This window comes from Chelon labrosus (genome assembly GCF_963514085.1).
Source record: "Chelon labrosus genome assembly, chromosome: 4".
Taxonomy (NCBI): Eukaryota; Metazoa; Chordata; class Actinopteri; order Mugiliformes; family Mugilidae; genus Chelon; species Chelon labrosus.
In genome coordinates, this window is record NC_140340.1 from 15,718,407 (window position 1) to 15,739,098 (window position 20,692).

The following is a 20,692-nucleotide window of genomic DNA, read 5'->3' on the forward strand; positions in this document are numbered from 1 at the left end:
CATGATTGGATGGGACAGTCTCATACATGTGCACTGAAGAACATCCAAGAAGTAGGGCCTCTCTGAAAACACACAAAACGGCAACAAATGATTGCATAATACATATATAATTCATCAAAAAATGCAGTTATTGTCCAAAGAGTATAGAGAAGCCTTCAGCCTCTTAAAATACAATCTAAACACAAAATACTTGCAGAACTGAAATGTAGTAGTAGTAGTAGTATAGAAACACAGATTTATATTCAGTCTGATACACAAACTGGATGTTAGGGTACGCAGAAAACCAAAGTGAAATTCTGAAAGCTCACTCATGTCCAGTGTCACTCAACACAAAGCAAACATGCATGTTCATCACAGTCGATCAACATATCTAGAATGCAGACTTTTTGCCACTAAGATCATTAAGGTAATAATTCATCCTGGAGCCTATTTATTTGCACTTTTTATACGTGATATAAGTTTGATGGTGTAAATTAAGTATCTTTATAAACTCGCAAAGGTGTGAGTCCGTGTTTGAAGGCTTTGAAAAACCGATGTGTTCCAGTCAACTGTTGTTCTCTAACCTCTATGACTGTGGCGCACTTCCTGCATCAAACTGACATTGGTTTGGCTTTACGCAAACACAAAGTTATTTATAGCGCCTCTCCCACTTTATTTTCTCCCTCCTATTCTCTCCCTCTCAATCTCTCTCTCCCTCTCATGTATTTGCATTTTTGCTATGCAAACAGGAGCCTGGTGTCAAATGCGTCAGTTGTACCGGCCTTACTTGTCCCTTTTCCCTCTCAAGCCTCATTCTATATCAAAATTTCTGCCCCTCGTTCCCTCGCTCGACATGACTCCCCCTCTCCTCCATCTCGCTGCAGCTTTCCACCTCTCTCACCTTCACCACCCCCCCACCCCCACCCCACCCGCCTCCCTCTCTGTCTGTGTTTTCCTTTGCTCAATTGTTTTGCTGTAGATTTGACCGCTATGATTAATGACCTCAAAGCCTCAGGAAAGCAAACACAGAGAGACACGACATGCTCGCCCTTCTCTTACAAACCTCCCTTTTTCTCATATGTCAACTGCTTGTATGTTCACACTGAACACGTTATGACTTCTGGCAAAGGATCTGCATAACTGGAGCCAGCTTACAGGAGACCAATATTTTATATGCACATAAGCTTCAACTTACCTTTGACTTTATTTTTTTGGTTAAGATAGTAAATTCCATTTTCGTCCTAAATCTTAATCGTCATTAACTGCAAATCTATTTTTTTATTCATTCTTATTTCAGAGGTTTTGTCCATTTATGTGTTTGAAATTATCAAATGAACCTCAGAGGTCGAAGGTCACTCGTCACTTTGTTTATTTATATAGCGTCATAGTGTACCCACTTGAATAAAGTTCAATCATGAGGATGAGATTCGACTTTTATAACACAAAAGAAACTAATTTTATCTGTATGCTATAAGCTTACAACCAGCAGCTGGTTAGCTTTGATTAGCTTAGCATGACGCAGAACTGCTAGGAAGCCAGGAAGTGTACTGTGCCTGGCAAAGACACGGCACATAAATGAGAGTAAAGCAGCAACTTCTTGTTTTTACTTTTTCCGTTTAGTGTTCCGATTAAACAAACAAGATAACGTGAGAATTTGTAGATTTCTTTTTAACCTTTGGACGGAGTCAGTCAAGCCGTTCCCTCCTTCTTCCAGTCCGCTCGGCTAAGTAAAGCTAATCACCTGCTGGCCCAAACATTTTATATTAATATGGTGTACAGACACGAGAGTGCTGTTGATATTCCCGTCTGATCCTAGGCAAGAAAGTGAATAATTGTATTTCCCCAAAGGCTAAATCATTAATTTGAACACACTCTAGATAGGAAGAAGTCAATTAAACTAAAATTGGTATGGTTGTGAAGTTCTCATTTCTTGTGATGCAGAGATTAATTTGCACAGATCTGTGCATGTTTCCAGTGCTCAGCTTAACTGACCAGTTGTTAACCACAAAGAGTAACCACTCTGCCCTAAGAGACTTCTTCCCATTGTGCATAAAAAGCACTGCTGCAGACTCCACTCTGCTTTTCTGACATTCTGTATAATTGTTTTCTACTTACCCTGTTTTGCCCATCAAGATCTGGTTTGCAGGTGCGAAAATAACCCATTTGAAGACACCATCACATCTAGCACAGTGTGATTAGGACAGCATGTAAAATCATTTTCCAAGAGCAATAAAGAAAGTGATTTCATTTTTATTGCAGAATACAATGATTGTTCCTCAGGCAAACTAATAGTGCTATCAGACAGAAATCATTGCACTAGAAGTAACAGTTCTATCACAGGCTGAACGATAATGGGGAAATGGAACTTGGGCTTCGAATTGAATAATGTAGCAAGGAAATGCCTTTCTGCTGTTTGTTTGGCGCGCTGAATGTGCCACATGTAATGATAGAAACAAAAATTCAGGAAATTGGGGTTGAATGTGACTATAATTTAAATGGAAATATTAAAATATGCAAAAGAATCCCCAAAATGGCTCACACTGAACGGCTGAACACAGTCCCTGGAACAGCCAGTATGGCCTATTGCATGTGGTGAAACATGGTTATAAAAATATTGCGGTTAATTTTCAGTCCCCAGCCACAGCTTGAGTAACTAACTGTAGGCACATATCCATCCAGTTATTTGACCTTACAGTAGCAACAGTAATTCATCTCAGCCACTACTAGCTGTCTTGAGGTGTGTTTTGTTTTCTCATAAATGGTTGGTGCCAAATAGTGTCAGACAGAGACGCAGGGAAGGCCCCTGGGAGTGTGTGTGTGTGTGTGTGTGTGTGTGTGTTTATACGTCTGTGTCTTTCAAGCTGTGGCCTCTGGCTGTGACCCCAGTGTTAATCACTCTACAGCCAGAACAACCACAGGCTCTATTACCACCACTGCTGCTACAACCCTCCTCATCTCCTTCTATATTTTTTTTATCATTCAGTCTGCTTTTTTCTCTCTCTCTCTCAATCCCCCCATACCTACAGTATCTTCCCTACTTGACCTCATGCTTACAAAAGATTACTATCTTCTTCACCATTAGCTGAGGGATATACCCTTGTCTCTCTCATCCTCCCCTCATAACCTCAAACTGTCACCTTTCCTCATGCCTAAGCCCCCCCTTTAGGCTTCGCGAGCTCTGTGTTTCAAGCACCAAATTAGCGGGGCTCCCCTGTCCTCGTTTCTCTGGCAAAGGGCAAAAGAGCTAAAGGCTTCTCTCACCTCTGTCTGTGTGGTGTATAACTAAAGTACTGGGCGACTGCTTAGCATGATTTCTAAAAGGGTTGGTTTGGAATTGGTCAGCCGTGTTACTGATTGGTTAGCGTGATTAGCTTAGTGGGTGATGGTTGGGTTGCGGTTGCTAACATGTTTGTCGGCCTCAGACTTTTTTCTCTACTCTTTTGTTTTGCAAACTATGCAGTTGGTCATGAGAATGTCTTAGTCATCACCTCCATGTTGGAGATTCGGGAAACCTGCACTGCAGCACAAAAGACTCGAGTTATAACGCCCGCTAAGTGATATTAACAGAAAATATTTTAGATACTAATCTTCGCAAACACAGAAAATTCTAGCAACTGCACGGCATACCAGATGAATATCTGGGTCAACATGCTGGAAGACTTACATGTCATATGTCATTCAGTTACACCAGTGCTGCCTTTGATTTTGCTTTTGTGATGCTTAATATCAGCAGGCTCACATGCTAAATGACAACGCTAACATAGTGATGTTAGAAAGCAAGATGTTTACCGTTTTTGCCAACTGAGTTTAGCATGTTAGCATCCTAACATTTGCTAATTAGCACCAAATCAGGCCAGTGGGAATTAAATTAATTGCAAACGAACCTAATTGTGGAAGCAGAAAAAAAACCCAGACCCTAGAGTCATTAGGATGTATTCTATAGATACATGTACTCAATTTATGAATAGCAGTCCTTTAATTGTTACGCTAATATAGTCTGGACAAAGATGGCAAGTGGCTGACCAACATTGCCGTCCATAGATCTAGGCCCCCAGAAGGATTGAAAATAAATCCAAGCAGTACGCACTGCAAACTTTTCATCCGCGGATCCAGATCTGCTGTATTGGAATGAGTGACTGGCCAACTTGCCGGCTGATTAACTAGATGGCTGCTGGTGCAAGTGCTGAGTGCTCAGTGTTGTGATTATCACTCTGTTGTGCCTTTGCCGCCTTGTGACACCCGAGGAATCGCAGCAGTAAGGTGCGCGAAGACTTACACACACACACACTGAAGCTGCAGGCGAGCCGAGATGAAGAGTGTGACTTACACAAGCTTTGACAGGGCCTAATTATACGTGTCCCTAATGAACTGTAATTACTGACATCCACCAGAGCATCAAGGTCTATAAGCCAAGGACTTGCTGTCATTAGGCTTCTGTGTTACACAGTTTCTGTATCTCTGCTGACTGACTAAAATTTCTCTTTTCTATCTCTGTTGTGATATGCCGGCCTCAGCCTAAAATCTTATCCATTTCTCTCTCTCTCCCTCTCTGATGCAGTTTGATGGTGACAACATGTACATGAATGAAAACAACCATGAGTTCCTCCCGCCAAACCAGGTGAGTCCAAATTGCTCCTAATGGGTTACCTGCACTTTCCTTATTTTTTCTTCTCTTATTTCATCTTCTCCCTGAGATTGTTGCCAGAATTTCTGCGCCGCTGCTGTTCTTACAGCACATTTGATGCTTGTTAGGATGGACGACAAGTTGTTGTTACTGAAAAACAACTGGAGTCATGTGACACCAGCTGAAAGCAAAAGGACCGAAATCTTTCAAAAAGTATTCCAATTAGCTTATCTGTGTTTTCTGCTGACAGATGTAACGCAGAGCGTTCTTCAATGCTTTATGCACTCCAAGTTTGAAGTATTCCCCCAGGATTGTTAATATGAGCCGTGGTGGTGGTCACAGTGTGGAACGAACAGGAATTCGTTTCTCGCGTTCTTAGAACATGAAACATATATGCATACAAGTGTTCTGCCAATTTGTGTGCCAGTTATGTTTATTGTTTATTGTTCATTGATTCCTGTGAGGTGTTACACTGGCAACAACTTCTTGTTAACATCCATTACCACATACAGGAAATACCGTCTCACATATCATTGTTACACAAAACTCATTAAAGTAACACAAAGTCAAACATATGGCAAACAATTCACATCCATACTGAAATGACAGTTGACAGTGGCTTATTTATGTCAAAGCCTGTCTTTAAAAATAGTAATTCTTGATTTTTGTAGTGTATTGATGACTTTTTAAAAATTAAGTACTCTGGATTCCTGAATAAAATGCACACGATGGCCTATTGTCTGTTCTTCGACAAATTGAACCTGGAGTCTGCTGCAGCAGGTACTGGGAAGAAGGCAAATAAACACTCTGTACAGGTCTCTAGTCAAGTATCAACTGGAAACCAGAGAGCCTAAATCAGCAACAATTTCCAAATTCCGCACTGAATGGTCTTCAGACTCCCTTCCTGCGGAGAGAAGGAGCCAAACATTAAGCTAATTCTGCCGTCATCGAATTTAAATTCACCATATTCCAGTTGTTTGGTAAAAGCCAGCGCAGAAAACATTTTGGCCTGATTGCAAAGGATTTATTAAGTCAGAATGGAGGGGGAGTCTGTGCTCCTCCACAGAACATGGCAACTCTGCCAGATACACTGCAGCACAGCTGTTCGTGAACAACTGGGAGACCATATGGTTGTGTTTGGACAGGGGGATTTGAGGAGTTTGGGAATAAGCCCATCTGACATACACAGGGGAGCAGGGAATTTGTTCCTGTCAATTGCAATTATTAAAACCGACCCGTGGGCTACAGTAGTTCTGCGTTTTTGTTGCATTCGCTTTTTTTTGTTGTTGTTGCTTAATTTCTTAATGCTCTGGTTTGTTAAAGAGTGGCTCAGGGCCCAGAGTGAGACACAGAGCTGATTATGTTGCCTTTTCTGCAATTGTAAAGTTTACTTAGTTCCCCCCAGCTACATATATAACTGTCTAAGAGTGATTTTCAGTGGGACAAGGCTGCTTTCTGACACATTTCTCCATGCGGATACTTGACTGTCTGAAATAAATCTTAAGAACCACTGCTTTTATCAACCGTTTAGATTCAGCACATGTAGCTTTACTCAAGTGCTGATTGACTGATTACAAGTCGTGCTGATGTGAGCAGTGTTTTTTTTTTTTTTTGCTGAATTACTGAGGGACAGATAAAGCATCACAAATTCGGCACAGAAGATGGAGAGTGAGGGAGAGAAAGGTACGGATCAGGGAAGCAGGAGAGAAAGAGACAGGGAGGGAAATGGCGTGAAAGACGGTGATGGGATGAGAGACGATTTTGCTTTTCTCCGTGTTACACTTTGTTTACTCAAGATCCCCTCATATTTGACATGTGCCTTGCTCTATTCTCCGCTTCACCAAGTTTAGCCTCTCCTTCCCTCTGACAGCTGGAATCAGGGAGGCCTTAAGGGTGGACGAACACTCCAACAACAAAACATAGAGCTGCAAGAAAAAGGAAAATCGCTGAGTTGCACCTCCTTAGCTGTGTCCTAATTCTGCGCTATGTACTAATCCCATGCAGATTTTAAGAATGTACCGTGCATTCACTGGAGAAGTAGAGGGGCACACTCAAAAAATAAAAAAATAGAAAAATCCACATGCATAATAAGAATCTTTAATCGCGCTTTTGTTGAGACGGTTCGAGGAAAATCTTAAATCTTTATGAATTTTAATTGACAGCAGCATGCACAAGTGACAAGTGGCTAGTTTTACTATGTATATTCTATACACTGAACCTGCTCTGCATTGTGAAATAATATACATCAACAGCAAAATCAAACAAAGGCTATTTTAATAGGCATTCTAAATGTTTCAGTTATACTTTATTTTTATCTCTACCATGGACCGTGTATAAAATTAGACCAACCATGCTTGACGTTGCCTATAAGATTCCTGAAAAGGGATTTTGTAGCTCAGTGGAGTGGCTCCACCTTTGCAGCACCTGACTACGCCTAACACCCAGCTGATCCAAAAACAGCCCCACCCGTAAAGTCAAAATTGGGAAATTATATAGAGAGACCAAAACAGTTTTTTGTACCAGGTCGTGTTTATATCGGCTGGATAGTTGCTCATTGTTGGATTGACTTACTTTTGGAGGATTTTGGAGCCTCAAGTGGCCAATTGAAGAACTGCAGTTTTTGGCGCTTCTGTATTGACTTTGGGACCTGGAGGTTGCCGTAATGATTCTCTAAGGAATTAAAAAATTATTCGTAACAAAGCTGCAGTGTATACAATAGCACTTAGAAAGCAGTTCACATTAAAAGCAAGTAAGCCTGTTTCACTGTGTTGCCAGTCCGACCGAATGTGTTTTGCACTCGTGTTGTTTGCAAGTGTTGAGATGAAACGGACTTGTGGCGACAGAGGGATAAGAGTGCTGCGGGGCTAATTTTTATTAACCATTTTTATTCTTCAAAAAGCGCATTGTACAGTATACACAGTCACTGTATTATTCGCAATATATTCCAATCTTAGACAAAAACAAATCACATCGCCTAAAGCTGACTTTTTCTGCGCTTGCTGCTTTATTATCTCACTTTACTTATCTGTCTTTCTTCCTCCCATTCTCTCTGACACCCCCACTTCTGCTCTTTTTTTCTCTCAGTGTTTCTCTTCTTCTCTCTCTTACCCCCCGTTGCATTTAAATGCATTTGGGTCAGCGGTTCTGCCTCGAAACCGCGTGAAAGAGTTTCGCAGTGCTCGGCTGCCTCTCACTTCAGTTTCTCTGTGTAATTGCTCTATTTAATCTGTACCTGTATCACCTATAAGAATCCATTTTTATACATATGACACATTCATATAGGTTGCCCTGTTGACTAAGTCTGGCCAAGGAGCCACATCAGAGGCTTAGATGGGTATGTTCTGGTGATGAGTCACAAGGAAATGGGGTCAGTGCCATTGTCATATCGATGTTCTCATGAGCATCGGGGTCTGACCCTGCTTAGTTCTCCGTAGTGTTTCTTCCAGTCTTTCTCATGCCGCCCCCCGCAGCACAGTGACAAAGTGTTAGTGATTCAATGACAAGGTCGTGGACCCTGATCTTGGCATCAACAAGCTTTGTCTGCCCCTGTGGCCACTGACCATTGTCGTTGCAACATGTGAGTGACCGACGACGTGGAGCTTCGGCATGCTCCAGGGTTGTCTTGAGGATTGATCTGGCAAAGTGGAGAGCTTTTCTTCTTTATGATAAAGGTCTTAGCTGAAAAGAAGTGAGCTTTCTCCTGCTAATACTAAACAGAGCAGCGATGCCTTCTCATAGCTCCACAGCAAAGTGAAAGAAACAATATACTTCATCAGCACTTTACCTTGACAATGCTTTCTTTTGATGTCTTTCTCCCTGACTTATGAATTCATTTAGCAGAACTGCTGTTTGAGAGAAATATGTCACAGAAAAACGAACGCGAGGAAATGGAAGGTAGAGGGGGGAGGCGAGTGGAGATGGAGAAACTGCACAGGGGAATAATTCGGCTAATGGAGTGACTGTTTGGATATTCAGCAGAAGTAGGAACGGAGATTATGATCTTGCAATTAGCGTAACAAGGTTTTATTGATTGGCTGCTGCTGTAGCGTCTTTGCTGCCAAGACGCTGCATGTGGTTTTAACATGCACAGTGTGTGTGTGTAGCCCAGCCAGTCACACTAGTCCCACTACTACAACACTACCCGAACGGAATCCAGCTCAGCGTTACCATCGAGCAGTGGACGTTCCACGATCATCAAAGGTGAAATATTATGGATGTTGAAAAGGTCTGTTTGAATGCCTGATGATAAAGTGGACCACATTTGCATTTGCCGCTCACTTTTAAGTTAATGCTTTGCCCTCGTTTCCCTTTGAGTAGAATGCGAGTATGAAAAGGCAGCTTCAGGTGACGAGTGATTTGAAAGTTCGTCCGCCTGTTTTACATGTTGGGAGTTCAAATGATGTTTTCACGGTAAGTTTAATGCAATTTCCCGTCTCGGTTATTATTTTGTATGTCATTGCTGGCAACGATTTCGGCGCTCCCTTGGGTGTTGTAATTGTAATTAGGAAGGCGTTTGCGTGCCGGCAGCAGCTATGTGGGGCAGAGAAGCAAAGACACATTCGGCGATCGCTGGAAAGTTTGTTTCAACAGGGCAGCAGACAGATATGATTATGATTAGGTTTATGGGACGAGATGACAGACGGAGGCTTTATGTTATTTTTATTTGTCTCGTTTTTAATGACAGATTTTGTGGCGTAAGAGTGGCTGCTAACAGATTGGAACAGATATGATATGTCTGTCACATTGCTCTAGCGCCTAAACTTGTAGAAACTCCAGACTTATGAATATGATTAAGTCCTCCTCTGAAGCTCCCTCGTGCCTCTCATCTTTCCCCCATATGTTTCTGATGAGCCATTGTAGAACATGATCCCATAGTCTTTTATGTCCAACCTTTGACAAATCTATCACCTCTTCCCTCTGTGCTCTGAATTAAAGGCCCATTCCACCTTTCCAGTTTAGATGAGTAATTCTCTTGTTTGGCAGCAGCCCAAAGCCCAGCCAGCATGTCTGGAACCACGGAGGAGCCTGATTGGTCAGGTTCAGTCGTGTGTGACTGACAGGAAGCCCGCTGATTGGGGGAGACTGTATCTTTGGATCGTTGCACTGATTAAAGCCTTGCGGCGGCGTTTTGTAAACTCCCGCCGTTCGGGGTCCCCGCACTAGCGCCCTGGCCCTGCTGGTCTGAATTACAGCTCGGTCGCATTAGGCTGATTTACAGCTTCCTCCCGCTGTTTAGATTGGAGCAGGGTACCAGAGTGGCAAGCTCCTCCTCCACTACACTTCCACCTGGCCCCTCCTTTTCCTATTGATTCTTTGACGGTATACCTCACCCTCTACTTGTCACCCCAATTTTCCAAATCTGCTTGTCTCTTGCCCCTTTTATGCCATCTCACGTGGTTTAGCTCATTTACAAGAAAAACTGGTTTCTTACTTTCTTCCACTTATTCTACTCTTCTTCCCCCACTTCTCTGACTCATCCTTTTGGTCTCCCCCTCTTTTTTCCCCTTCCTTCCAGCTCCCCCCAACCCCTCTCCCCACTCTTCACCTCCACCCTTCTTTTCGTAAATGCCCCTAACCTCTGACAACATCCCTTTACCTTTCCCACCCGGTGGCTCTCCCTACTGTCCTCCCCCTCTCTCTTTTCTCTCTCTTTCACTCCCCCACTACATCTTTTGTGAAAATGAAAACAAAGAGCGGCCTGCCAAAATATTTCTATAGCCGTTCGCTGACGAAGCAGGGTGCGGAGACAAAGCAAAAAGATGTGCAGGCATATTTGTCGCGGCAGCAGAAAGATGGAAAGCTCTCTCCCCATGGCATTTTTACAGTCATTTGGAAACTCCCCGCCTCACACTCCTCCCTCTCCCTTGCCCTGTTTAAAAGCCCTCTGTTTGAAATACTCATCTGACATGGCACTATGTATAAATGCACAGCTGTATATTTGTGTAAGGCCCTTGCTCTGCCAAGCTGTCCATCCCCCCGTTGCCCTAGGTGATCAGATGAAACTAATGGCGAGCTTAATGTGTTTGTGTGGGCCTTTCACCCCACTGGATAAAATGATGCGATACCAGACACTCACTCTTGTGCTAGATCACATGCCAAAGTCTCCATTCAGGCTTTTCATTACCACAGACATTTTCTTCCTCGTATATATATATATATATATATATATATATATATATATATACATATATATATATATATGTATATATATATAACACAAAGTTTGTCTTCGAATGGGTTTTCCCTCATGATTTTGAAAAAAAAGGGAAACCATTAGATAGGAAAACGTTACATTGAACCATGATTCATTAGCAAAAATACTTGGTTAATTATTGATCACTATCTTCAAGGTATGAAAGAAGCCTAGAGCCGACATCGATCCATGTTGACTTATTTCCTCTGTTCGGAGAGAGTTGAAATGAAGTAGTATAATCTCTCCTATTGAACCAGTTAAACAACGCTTTTACAGGCTACCAGAATTCTCTGGCGGTCGCTAACGCCACATAGTTGCCAGTGTAGAATATTTACAGTCATATTATCTGCTATTTGCATGCTATCTTGTTTGAATGCCTTCACCAACTTTAAAAGCGACTGATGTCATCCATATAATCTAACATTGTGGAGAAACTAAAATCTCAAAAATGCCAACCCCACCGTGACACCAGAGAAAAAGCAGAGTCGACAAACATCTGTCAGTATTAGCATGTTAACTTCATCACGATGGCAAGGCAATGATGCTGATGTTTAGCTATTATAATATTGATCATATTCACAATCTTAGTTTAGCACATTAGCATGCTAACTTCATCACAGTGGCATGGCTAACATGCTGATGTTTAGCTATTATAATATTAATGTTATTCACAATCTTAGTTTAGCACATTAGCATGCTAACATTTGATGGTTATTAGCAGAGTGAGCTAAGAGTGGGATGTTAAAGTTTAGGTATCGCCAAAGTTATTACTGTTCATCCTTAAGATGGACATGAAAGTCTTCAACAACTTCCACTGCAATTTTGTGTGATCTCTCTAAATTATTATTGTTGTGGAGAGACTTAACATATCAAAAATGCTAACCAGGATAAACAAGAGGTGCTGTGTAGAATATGGATGGGCTAGCATGGCTAAAATTGACTAAAACCAGCTAAAATGGCTAAGATTTCCTGTCTGAATTTAACAAATTTGAGTCGTGCTGTCATGCTGCAATGCTGGAGGTCCTTCTTTCCTTCTTCGCACACTTTTGTGATGCATCAAGTATGATTTGCAGCGCGGAGCTCTAGTGAGAGACAGGGAGGTTCATTGACACTGGAGAGCTGTCTCCTCCACTCCCCTCCACTCACAACCAGCCTCTTATTAACAATGGCACCGAGAGTACGAGGGTCCAGATGTTAGTCTCCTGCTCCCACCAGCTGTGCCAGCCTCCGATACACAGCCTCATTGACTCCGAACCAGGGAGGCAAGACACTTAAGAACACACTGACACCACACACACACACACCCGCACACACAAACAGCAGGCAGTCCCTTACAGCCATTTTTTTGTTAAAAACAAAACAAGACAAAGATACCTAGGAAATGTTCACAAAAGCGTTCAGTTCTGCGCAGACAGAAATGAGTGCGGACACACATTCGCTGCACAGATTAAATGACACACACACATATGTACTCTCACACCCCCACCCCCCTCTCCTGGTGTAGAGTTAGCGGCATGAGTTATTTGTGGGTGACAGGATCCTAACAATTCTCAGAATAATGCACATTTGTTTGGATGACTGCTCCATCAGCGCTCCCTTTGTTATTTTCAACATTGTTAGAGTCAGTCAGTACAGATACACCAACCCTTTATTCTGCTGTTTTTTGTCCATTTACTTGTTCTTATAACAATAATTAGTTTTGTCATTCAGACACAGTGGCGCTATTGTCCACATGCTAATAACGATTTTTGACAGTGGGCACAGAAAGAGCAGATAACTGAAGAGTCATTAAAAATTTAAAAAAAAATACAGTTGAATGGCTGCTGTTTTGGGGCCTCGTTGAGGCTGTTTCTGTGTAGTCGTAACTCAGCAATATCAGTGGCTTGTAAAGCCTCGCAGAGCGGTGTGCCAATGAGCACATTTAAAAAGGCTTCCCTCTTCAGGAGGACGTGGCTGCTCCCAACAGGGGAAGACAGATCTGGAAATAATACTGCCAATGTCTGCCAGCGTAACATTGTAATTCTAGATTCACCCTGTCAGGCAATAAGTTTGATTATGGTCTTCATTTGAAATGTTGGATTCATCTCTTTCCCCTCCTCCCATTCTTCCTCTCCGTCAGCTACTTCACCCCCCACCCTCTCACTCTCTCCTCTCACCCCCACCCCTCTCCTTCCCCGCCACCCACAGCAGTATCAACATCGGCATCACAATCACTCGCGATGACTACTGGGAAACCTGAGCTATCTCGTGCACCCATGGTTTGTTTTGTGACCACATTACTGGAGATCACAGTTTGCACTGACACAGTGCGACATCTGCGTGTCGTTAGTACCACGAGGTCCTGAACTCTTTCTGTGGACGCAGTGAAAAATATAAAGTTTCTATTCTATTCTATTCTATTCTATTCTATTCCATTATATTCTATTCTATTCTGTTCTATTCTCTTTCATAGACATTTGGCAGTGATTTTAATGTTGTGTTCCAGTTGAATGTCCAGCAATAATGATGTGGTTGTTGTTGCTGACAGCACTTCTCCATTAGTCTCCTCTCTTGCCAAAATCAAGCGCTGTTAGACAGTGAGGAATAAACACAGACAACAGTTGATAAGAGGGCCACTGACACATTTTCAGTGAATCAAACATCACACATTTACGCGCAGAAGGCCGCTAATGTCTGGGCCCTTGCATCAGTGTGCAGAGTAAAAAAAGGCATATGAGAAATGGGCAGAAACAGAGGGACAAGGGAGGTTGTGTTTATTATTTGATAAAGCCTCCCTTATAACCTCAGCATGTTGTGCAATGGCTCTGGCTCTCCTTCAACTCTGCGGTGTGCCACTTCAAATTAGTCGCTCGTGGAGAGGGCCTGCCCCGTCTTTGCAAAATGCATTAGTACACCACTCAGAGCCTCATACAGCCTAGGGTTAAACACAAATTATATCATTTCTGTCATCCAATCAAATCATACTGACCCCCTGACCCACGAGATGAGTCAAATGCATAATGAAATATGACATGGCACAAAAGCTCTGATTCTAATCGGTTCTGACACGCGATCAGATGAGGATGACCTCCTGACCTTGACTGACAAGTGAGACGAGCACCGGGAACAGGATACACGAGGGAGAAGAAGGAAAGGAAACATAAAAGAAAAGGGGGAAATACATGCAATTAGTCGACGGGAGGTTAGTTAGTAATCAGCTCAGTATCCAGGGCAAATGGGGCCATCTGCATCTTTGGACTTTGGACAGTTGGTGCTCACCTTAATTATTCTCTCCATTCCCTCCATATTTTCCCTACTTTCTCCACAGAATTTATTTCCTAGAAAGCGTGTGACTTTGAAATTATTGTTTCGCTGTCTCTCCTCCCTCCTGAACACAGATCGAGCATGTGGTGGCTGTGCGTCCCCATCCTCTCCCCATCCGCTCTCCTTCCCTAATAGTAACATAGCGACGGATAAATAATGCAGCTGGGCCGCTTTAGAAAGGGATGAGATGACAGAAGGACAGGTGGAAGTGGGGGTTATCGGGGTTGGTTGGGGGGGGTGGGGTGATGTGGAGCATGGACCAGAATTGTTTGGACTTTACAAGGGACAGATCGGACTGGGGTTGGGCCAGCGAGGAGAGGAAGAGGAAAGTGGAGGTGTAGGGTGGCTGTAACTGGATCTCCTGCCCTCTGCCCCTCCCCTCTTGTTGGGCTCTGGGAGAGAAGACTCTGTGGAGTGTTGATACCCCCTGACATGATATTGTAGCTGAAGAAAAGCCATGGCTTTAATTAAGCCTGAGCTGACAGCGGTAGATGGACAGATAAAGGGAGAAGAAGAAAAAGGAAAACGTGAACGAGTATCGCAATGTTTCGATTAGACATTCGAAAGGAAGCGATCTTTGTAGTCGGACAGGCACTATTTGCCTTTTCTGTGTTAAAACAAGAGCTCTGTGCACACTAGTAAGCAGGACCATTCATAAATACACAGTATAATCCTCCTTTGAGAGAGAGATGGCAGAGAGAATGAATAAAGACAACGCTCTTAAATTCATCCCAAAGATAAATCCACAGTTTCCTTCTCAAACCGGACGGCATGGGAAGGAGAGATAACGGGGGGCCTGACTCCGTGTCTGTGTGCAGGGCGCTGAATGGTGGATATAGGAAGGTGTTGGAACGAAGAGTGTCGGAGGTGATGGAAGTGGCAGCGGCGTGTGGGGGGATTTTAGGAATAAATCACCACCGTGACAAAGCTCTCCTCATAGGCAGATAAGTGCACATTAGTGGTAAGACAGATATGTCATCGTCTGTCTTCGAGCTGTCGGTCCCGCCCTCTCGCTGAAACAAACGTTGGCTTGGGAGGACTCCAAACTCTTCGTCTGTGCCGAACACAAGGAAGCAGCCAGAAAATGCAGCACTTATGCTCTTATTTTGTCACTCGATGTCCCGCTAGTGGAAATGTTCACAGCAGTCCACAAAATAAAATGTGGATAATGACATGTGGCCAATAGACTAACCAAAAAAAAAACTGAACTATATATTGTCAGTGCACGTTGGTTATTTCCTCAAAAAACAGCAAAAAAATGAAAATCCTCAAATTTATGAAGCTGAAACCTGAGAATATTTGGAGTTTTTACTAAAAGGGACTTAAACAATTAGTCAGTCATCAAATTAGACAGCGAATTCACTCTCTGTGGATGGAGTAACTGCTCAAAATACAACATAATGCCACGATGATGTCATGTTTCATCTATACTCTAAAAGGCATGCAGCCTTTTATTGTACATATGAATCATATCTGACAGCGGGGCATCTCTAAAATGGATACACAATTTAATATGAACTGGGTGATGTCCTAAATCCCAATTTCTACCGGCATCACAACAATAATCTAATAAGGAGAAGAATATACAGATAATGAGCCATTAGCCACAGTCAATACCATCTCCAGAAGGCCTTGAATACTCAGGCAGTGTTACAGAAGGAGGGAGAGATCTGTGCCAAATAAAAGACAAGCTGGAAAGCTCCCCAATCAATGTTATTTTCTCTCTCAGTCCCAGACCAACTGTCTATTCATCTGTTTCTTTCAAATGAAAGGTGTGCTGGTATGCAACACTTACAGTCGGGAGATCTGTCTCTTAATTAAAATGTTACAGATTGTGTTGCGCTCGCTGTGCAGACAGCATACTGTGTATTGGAAATAATGTTCCCTATAGCGTGCTGTATTGATCAGAGGAGGACTATAAAGGATGTTTGAATGTCGAAAATAGAATTTTGGTAGGAGTGCGGCCCTGAATATTGAAAGTTAACCAATGACAAGAGCCTCATAGGGGAAAAAAAAGGAAAAAGAAGAACAAGGCTTTTGCTTGAATAGCCTGTTCCATACTAGGACACATGCTGGTCTACACAATCCATCAAATACATTGCCTTTGTTTGGATTTTACTTTTAAAGGAGAAAAGAGTATACATTAGCCAGAGTATACATGTGGTTCTGTACATGCAATCTCATTCTGAATAGAGGCATATGAATAATTTATCTTGCCACAATCCAACTGGGAACGTCCTTGGTATTTACATTTTATCATCAAGGGCACTGGATGAGCCTTCACAGCAATCTAACACATGACACATCCTCAGTCCTTGTCCCTTTGCACAATCAAACGCAATGGATTGCACCAGGAAAATGTTTCTGCCGCTTGGAAATACATTAATACACTGAGAAAACAAAAGACTGACGAACGCGCGGGGTGATGACTAAGCACGGTGGTCCGCAGATTACACAGTGGTCTCTCCCCTGCAGTCGGGAGCGAAGCACACGATGGCTCACACAGGGACTCACTTCACACAATAGCTCCAATGTTTACAGCAGACAATTTAGTTTCCTTCCAACAATTATGAGGGAAATTGAATCTCAGGAAATGTTCGTTTTCGTGTCCATTAGACCGAACAATAACACTATCCCCAAAGGTTCACAAAAACATCTGTCTTCAAAGGACAGTCCAGAAAATTAATATCAACTGGCTTTCAGGCTATGTCAGGACAAAGCAAATCAAATTGAGGCAATCACACTTTTTTCTCTTCTGTTTTTCATTTGGTGTAACGCCGAGGAAGATGAAAGTGTGCTTTTAATTCCACGGGAGTGTCTATATGCTTGCATTACAGTAAAACATTGCTAACAGTGCTTTTTTTTTTTTTTTTTGTAATATTAGAGATTGGCGTTTTTGTGTTCTATGTCTTGTAATTTAATGAAATTCCTCTCATCTGGATTCTTTCAAAAGTCACAGGAGACATTTTAATACTGCTGAAAGCTGTGATTGTGCACGGAAAAGAAAGTCACAAAAGAAAGAATTAAAACATCAACTTTAGTCAGTAATTAAATTAACATTATTAATCAGTTTAATCCTGGTTGATGTTTGTTTACACTAAATATGATTTGACTCCCAAGCAGGCGAAAATGATTGTTTGGCATATGGAAAGTCAGCCTCTTCTTTATACTTCTTAACAAATCTGTAATTTACGTGTTTGAAAATGACTGAGCAGGCCCCTGCGCTCACCTTTCGACTAACACGGGGTTAAGAGGAACACGGGAAAAATGCACCCTTTATGCTTTCTCCTTTCTTCCATCTACCCATGCCCCTTATTTTCTAAAAGTATCTGTTTGAGAGATAAATGACCACTCTGCTGCCGAGGATGACAGCCTACACAAAGATGATATTGAATTGATTTCAGAAATGTTGCAGAACTGACTGCTTGATGTATACCGCTAGACATGAATCATAAAAATTCTATTAAAAAACCCTTGAATGGCTGACACCAGAATATTATTTGTGATGATTAATTTGACTCAGTCATTACAATGGGAGTCAAGTTGGATCGTCTCAGACAAAATTGCTTTTCATTCCCCGTTGAATTTCCCTGCTATTTTTCTTTTCTCCTTGCCCCGTGCAGAACTCTGATCTGATTGGACTTACTGCGTTAGCTCGACTGCACACAAATACAGACACTGTTGGTCTTCTTTATTACCGATCGCATTGAATTGGGTTTTTGTTCCAAAATGAATCATTCGACAATTTATTATTTTGAATTGTACTTACTCTAGTAAATTGACAGATCAGAATCTAAATGGTTTCCAAAGCTTTGTATGAAAGGAGAAGTGCAGGAGAAGTAAATAACATTGACCATGGGATTTGGACCTGGCATTCGTGTGGATGTTACTTAGACATGTACCACCCACCTAGACCAGACCAGGTACCCCCACCCCATAGCAATGACACTCCTTGATGGCAGCAGCCATCCCCAGGCAGGATGCAGCCTGACACAGGCACACACACAAAACTGTTTAGGAACAACTAAAAAAAAACATGAAAAACAGCACAAGGTGTTGTATTAATTTTGGTGGCCTCCAAATTCACTAGAGTATCTGTAGGTTGCACTGGAACAAGCCTGATCCACAGAGGCCCCTCCTCTCAACCCATATAACCCAAAGGTCCTCACTAACAACATCCTGTTGCCAGATACCACAGGACATCCTCAGAAGGCCCATGTCCATACTCTGATGAGTCACAACTGTTTTGGAGGCACAAGGGAGACCGACTGGTGTATATTATGACATAGATATAAAATTTAGGAAGCAGCCATATTCCACCAAAACATCAAAAACTGGTTCCAGACGTAAACGTCCGTAGCTTGCGTTTGCTGTTGGGGAACCATGCAGCTGGTTTTTGAGTTTGGTGATTGGATGTATCTCTCCAAAGTGTTTTTTTTTTAAACTTTTGTCCGATTTTGTTAAAGCATTTCTCTCATCACAGATTGCCTTGTAGCTGACAGTTGGTTGCTAGTGGATGTTGTAGGATCTGGTTGCCTAGTTAACGCTCTTGCATATTTCCCACCTCAGCAGCAGAACATGAACATATTGCCAGTCTATGGACGGGGCTAGCTCTTCTTGTTGTCACCGCTCTCTATTTGAGATGGAAATACCGTAATCAACGCCGCCTCTTCTTCTGAATTCACCCTTAGTTCCAAACCTGCTATCAGCCTGATGGATTTGGTGGTAGGAACCAAAGTCATGGTCCGTGTTTCCTTGCATTTTGGGGAATTAACTGTATCAGTTGCTCCCATTGGTCATCACCTCAATTGTGTCGCCTCAAAGTTGATATTATTGTTGAATAGCATTGTTGCTCATCTCGGCTATTCTCCGATTAAGCTTCGGAAGTGCTTCATTCGCCTGTACAGGAAGTGGGCAAGAGTTTTATCACACTTTTGAAACCCGTGGCCCCTAACTGTAAATGAAATGTCTGCGTGTGCAGTTTGTGCGTAACAGTATCTCATAGAAACTTATACCACTTCGTGAAACGTAATCTTTTTCCCTTTTTCTTTATTCCTTTGTTCCACTACTCAGAGCTACACAGGTCAGACTGGCGGCAGCGGGGGAGGAGGCGGAGGTGGCGGCAACTCCAGTGGAAATGGAGCCGGGGATGAAGACTATGAGATCCCGCCCATCACTCCACCTAACCACCCCGAGCCTCCTCTTCTTCACCTGATGGAGCACGACTCTACAGGCTACCTCTGTCACTCGCTGCCACACAACGGCCTCATCAACCCGTACTCCTACCCAGAGCTGCCCACACTCATGATGTCGAACATGCTGGCACAGGACACTCACCTTGTCTCCAGCCAAATGCCCTCGGTGAGTAGCATCCCATAGAGGCCCCGCACTCTTATACCACAAAACTGACATTTAAAGATAAAATTTTCCGTAATGGTCAAAAAATGTTTCAGACCATTCAACTGTGCTGGCTTCATATCTGTGGTACTCTGGAGGGCATGAGAGCAAACTCTACATATAAACACGAACACTGAGCCGATACTATATAATGATGCAAATTAATTTGGAGTAAAACTTTATGATTTAGCACACTTGGAGCTGAGCAAATTTTACTTTATAAATGATTTTTAGTACAATTTAAAGCGTACAGAATCGACATTTTGAAGATGTCGACGCTTTGACAACCACAGCTTTTGCAGGTAAATGTAATTTTCAAGACACGGAGACGAGGGGGCTAAGTGGGGGGACTGAATGATTGTTCGGTGGTTGCCGTGTCAGCTGTAATGCATGGAGAAAAGGATTGTGGGTAAATCCATCAGCATCATATCTGCCTCGACAGCATGCATCGGTCAATCTGTCAGGCCTTCGAACATGAATACGTGCTGATTACTCCCTCAGCTCCACGCAACACTGCTCCTCTACAAATTAGCATCTCCAAACCATAATTGCATTCACGAGAACTGCTGGAAGTAGAGCCGGTTTCTATCACAACAAATGATGTATGCACGAACCATGTATAGGCTGCAATAAGCAAAGGATCTCTATTTAGCAGCCTCTCTTATAGCATGTGGTACCTGTAGCCCAGGAACTGTGGCACAGTTCTGGTAAAGCTTTGAGTTTAAATTAATGTCTTCTGTCTTTGTACCCAACTCTGCAACATAAATGTAAATATTGCACAGCAAGAATTCCTTTGATGTAGCATTCATGCTCAGTAGTATCCGTATCCAAATGCATCCCTTTGAAACATGGGCCAATTGATGCTTTTTATTGATTGTAGCGCCGAGATCCCAATGACTGAACAGATAACAGTGTTAGCATACACAAGGTTTTTTGTGTTTGTGCTCGGAAGGTCAAGAAGTTCAAACCTTCATTACTTACGTGATATTGACTGAGATATAAACAGATACAGAAATAATTGCACTCGACAGTTTCTAGCGATTTAACAAATCGCCAGTAGCAGTTGTCACTTATTGTTCCCTCTCTGTATCACACAAGACAAAAGTCACCAGTGTATATTTTTGTGTATGTTAACAAAAAGATAAGCGTGTCTGTTACATACAAGCGCACATTAAATACATACAGATGCATATCGA

The 20,692-nt window shown here is 42.5% G+C and overlaps 1 protein-coding gene across 2 annotated transcripts in view; it reads left to right on the forward strand.

Annotated features, from left to right (window-relative positions):
- Positions 1 to 20,692, forward strand: part of tox2 (TOX high mobility group box family member 2) — an 89,890-nt gene that overhangs the window by 43,383 nt on the left and 25,815 nt on the right. For both annotated transcript variants that reach the window (XM_084543370.1, XM_084543371.1), the window contains exons 3-4: positions 4,538 to 4,597; positions 19,173 to 19,460. In XM_084543370.1, coding sequence (XP_084399496.1) covers positions 4,538 to 4,597; positions 19,173 to 19,460 — 348 coding nt within the window. The remainder of the gene's footprint in view (positions 1 to 4,537; positions 4,598 to 19,172; positions 19,461 to 20,692) is intronic.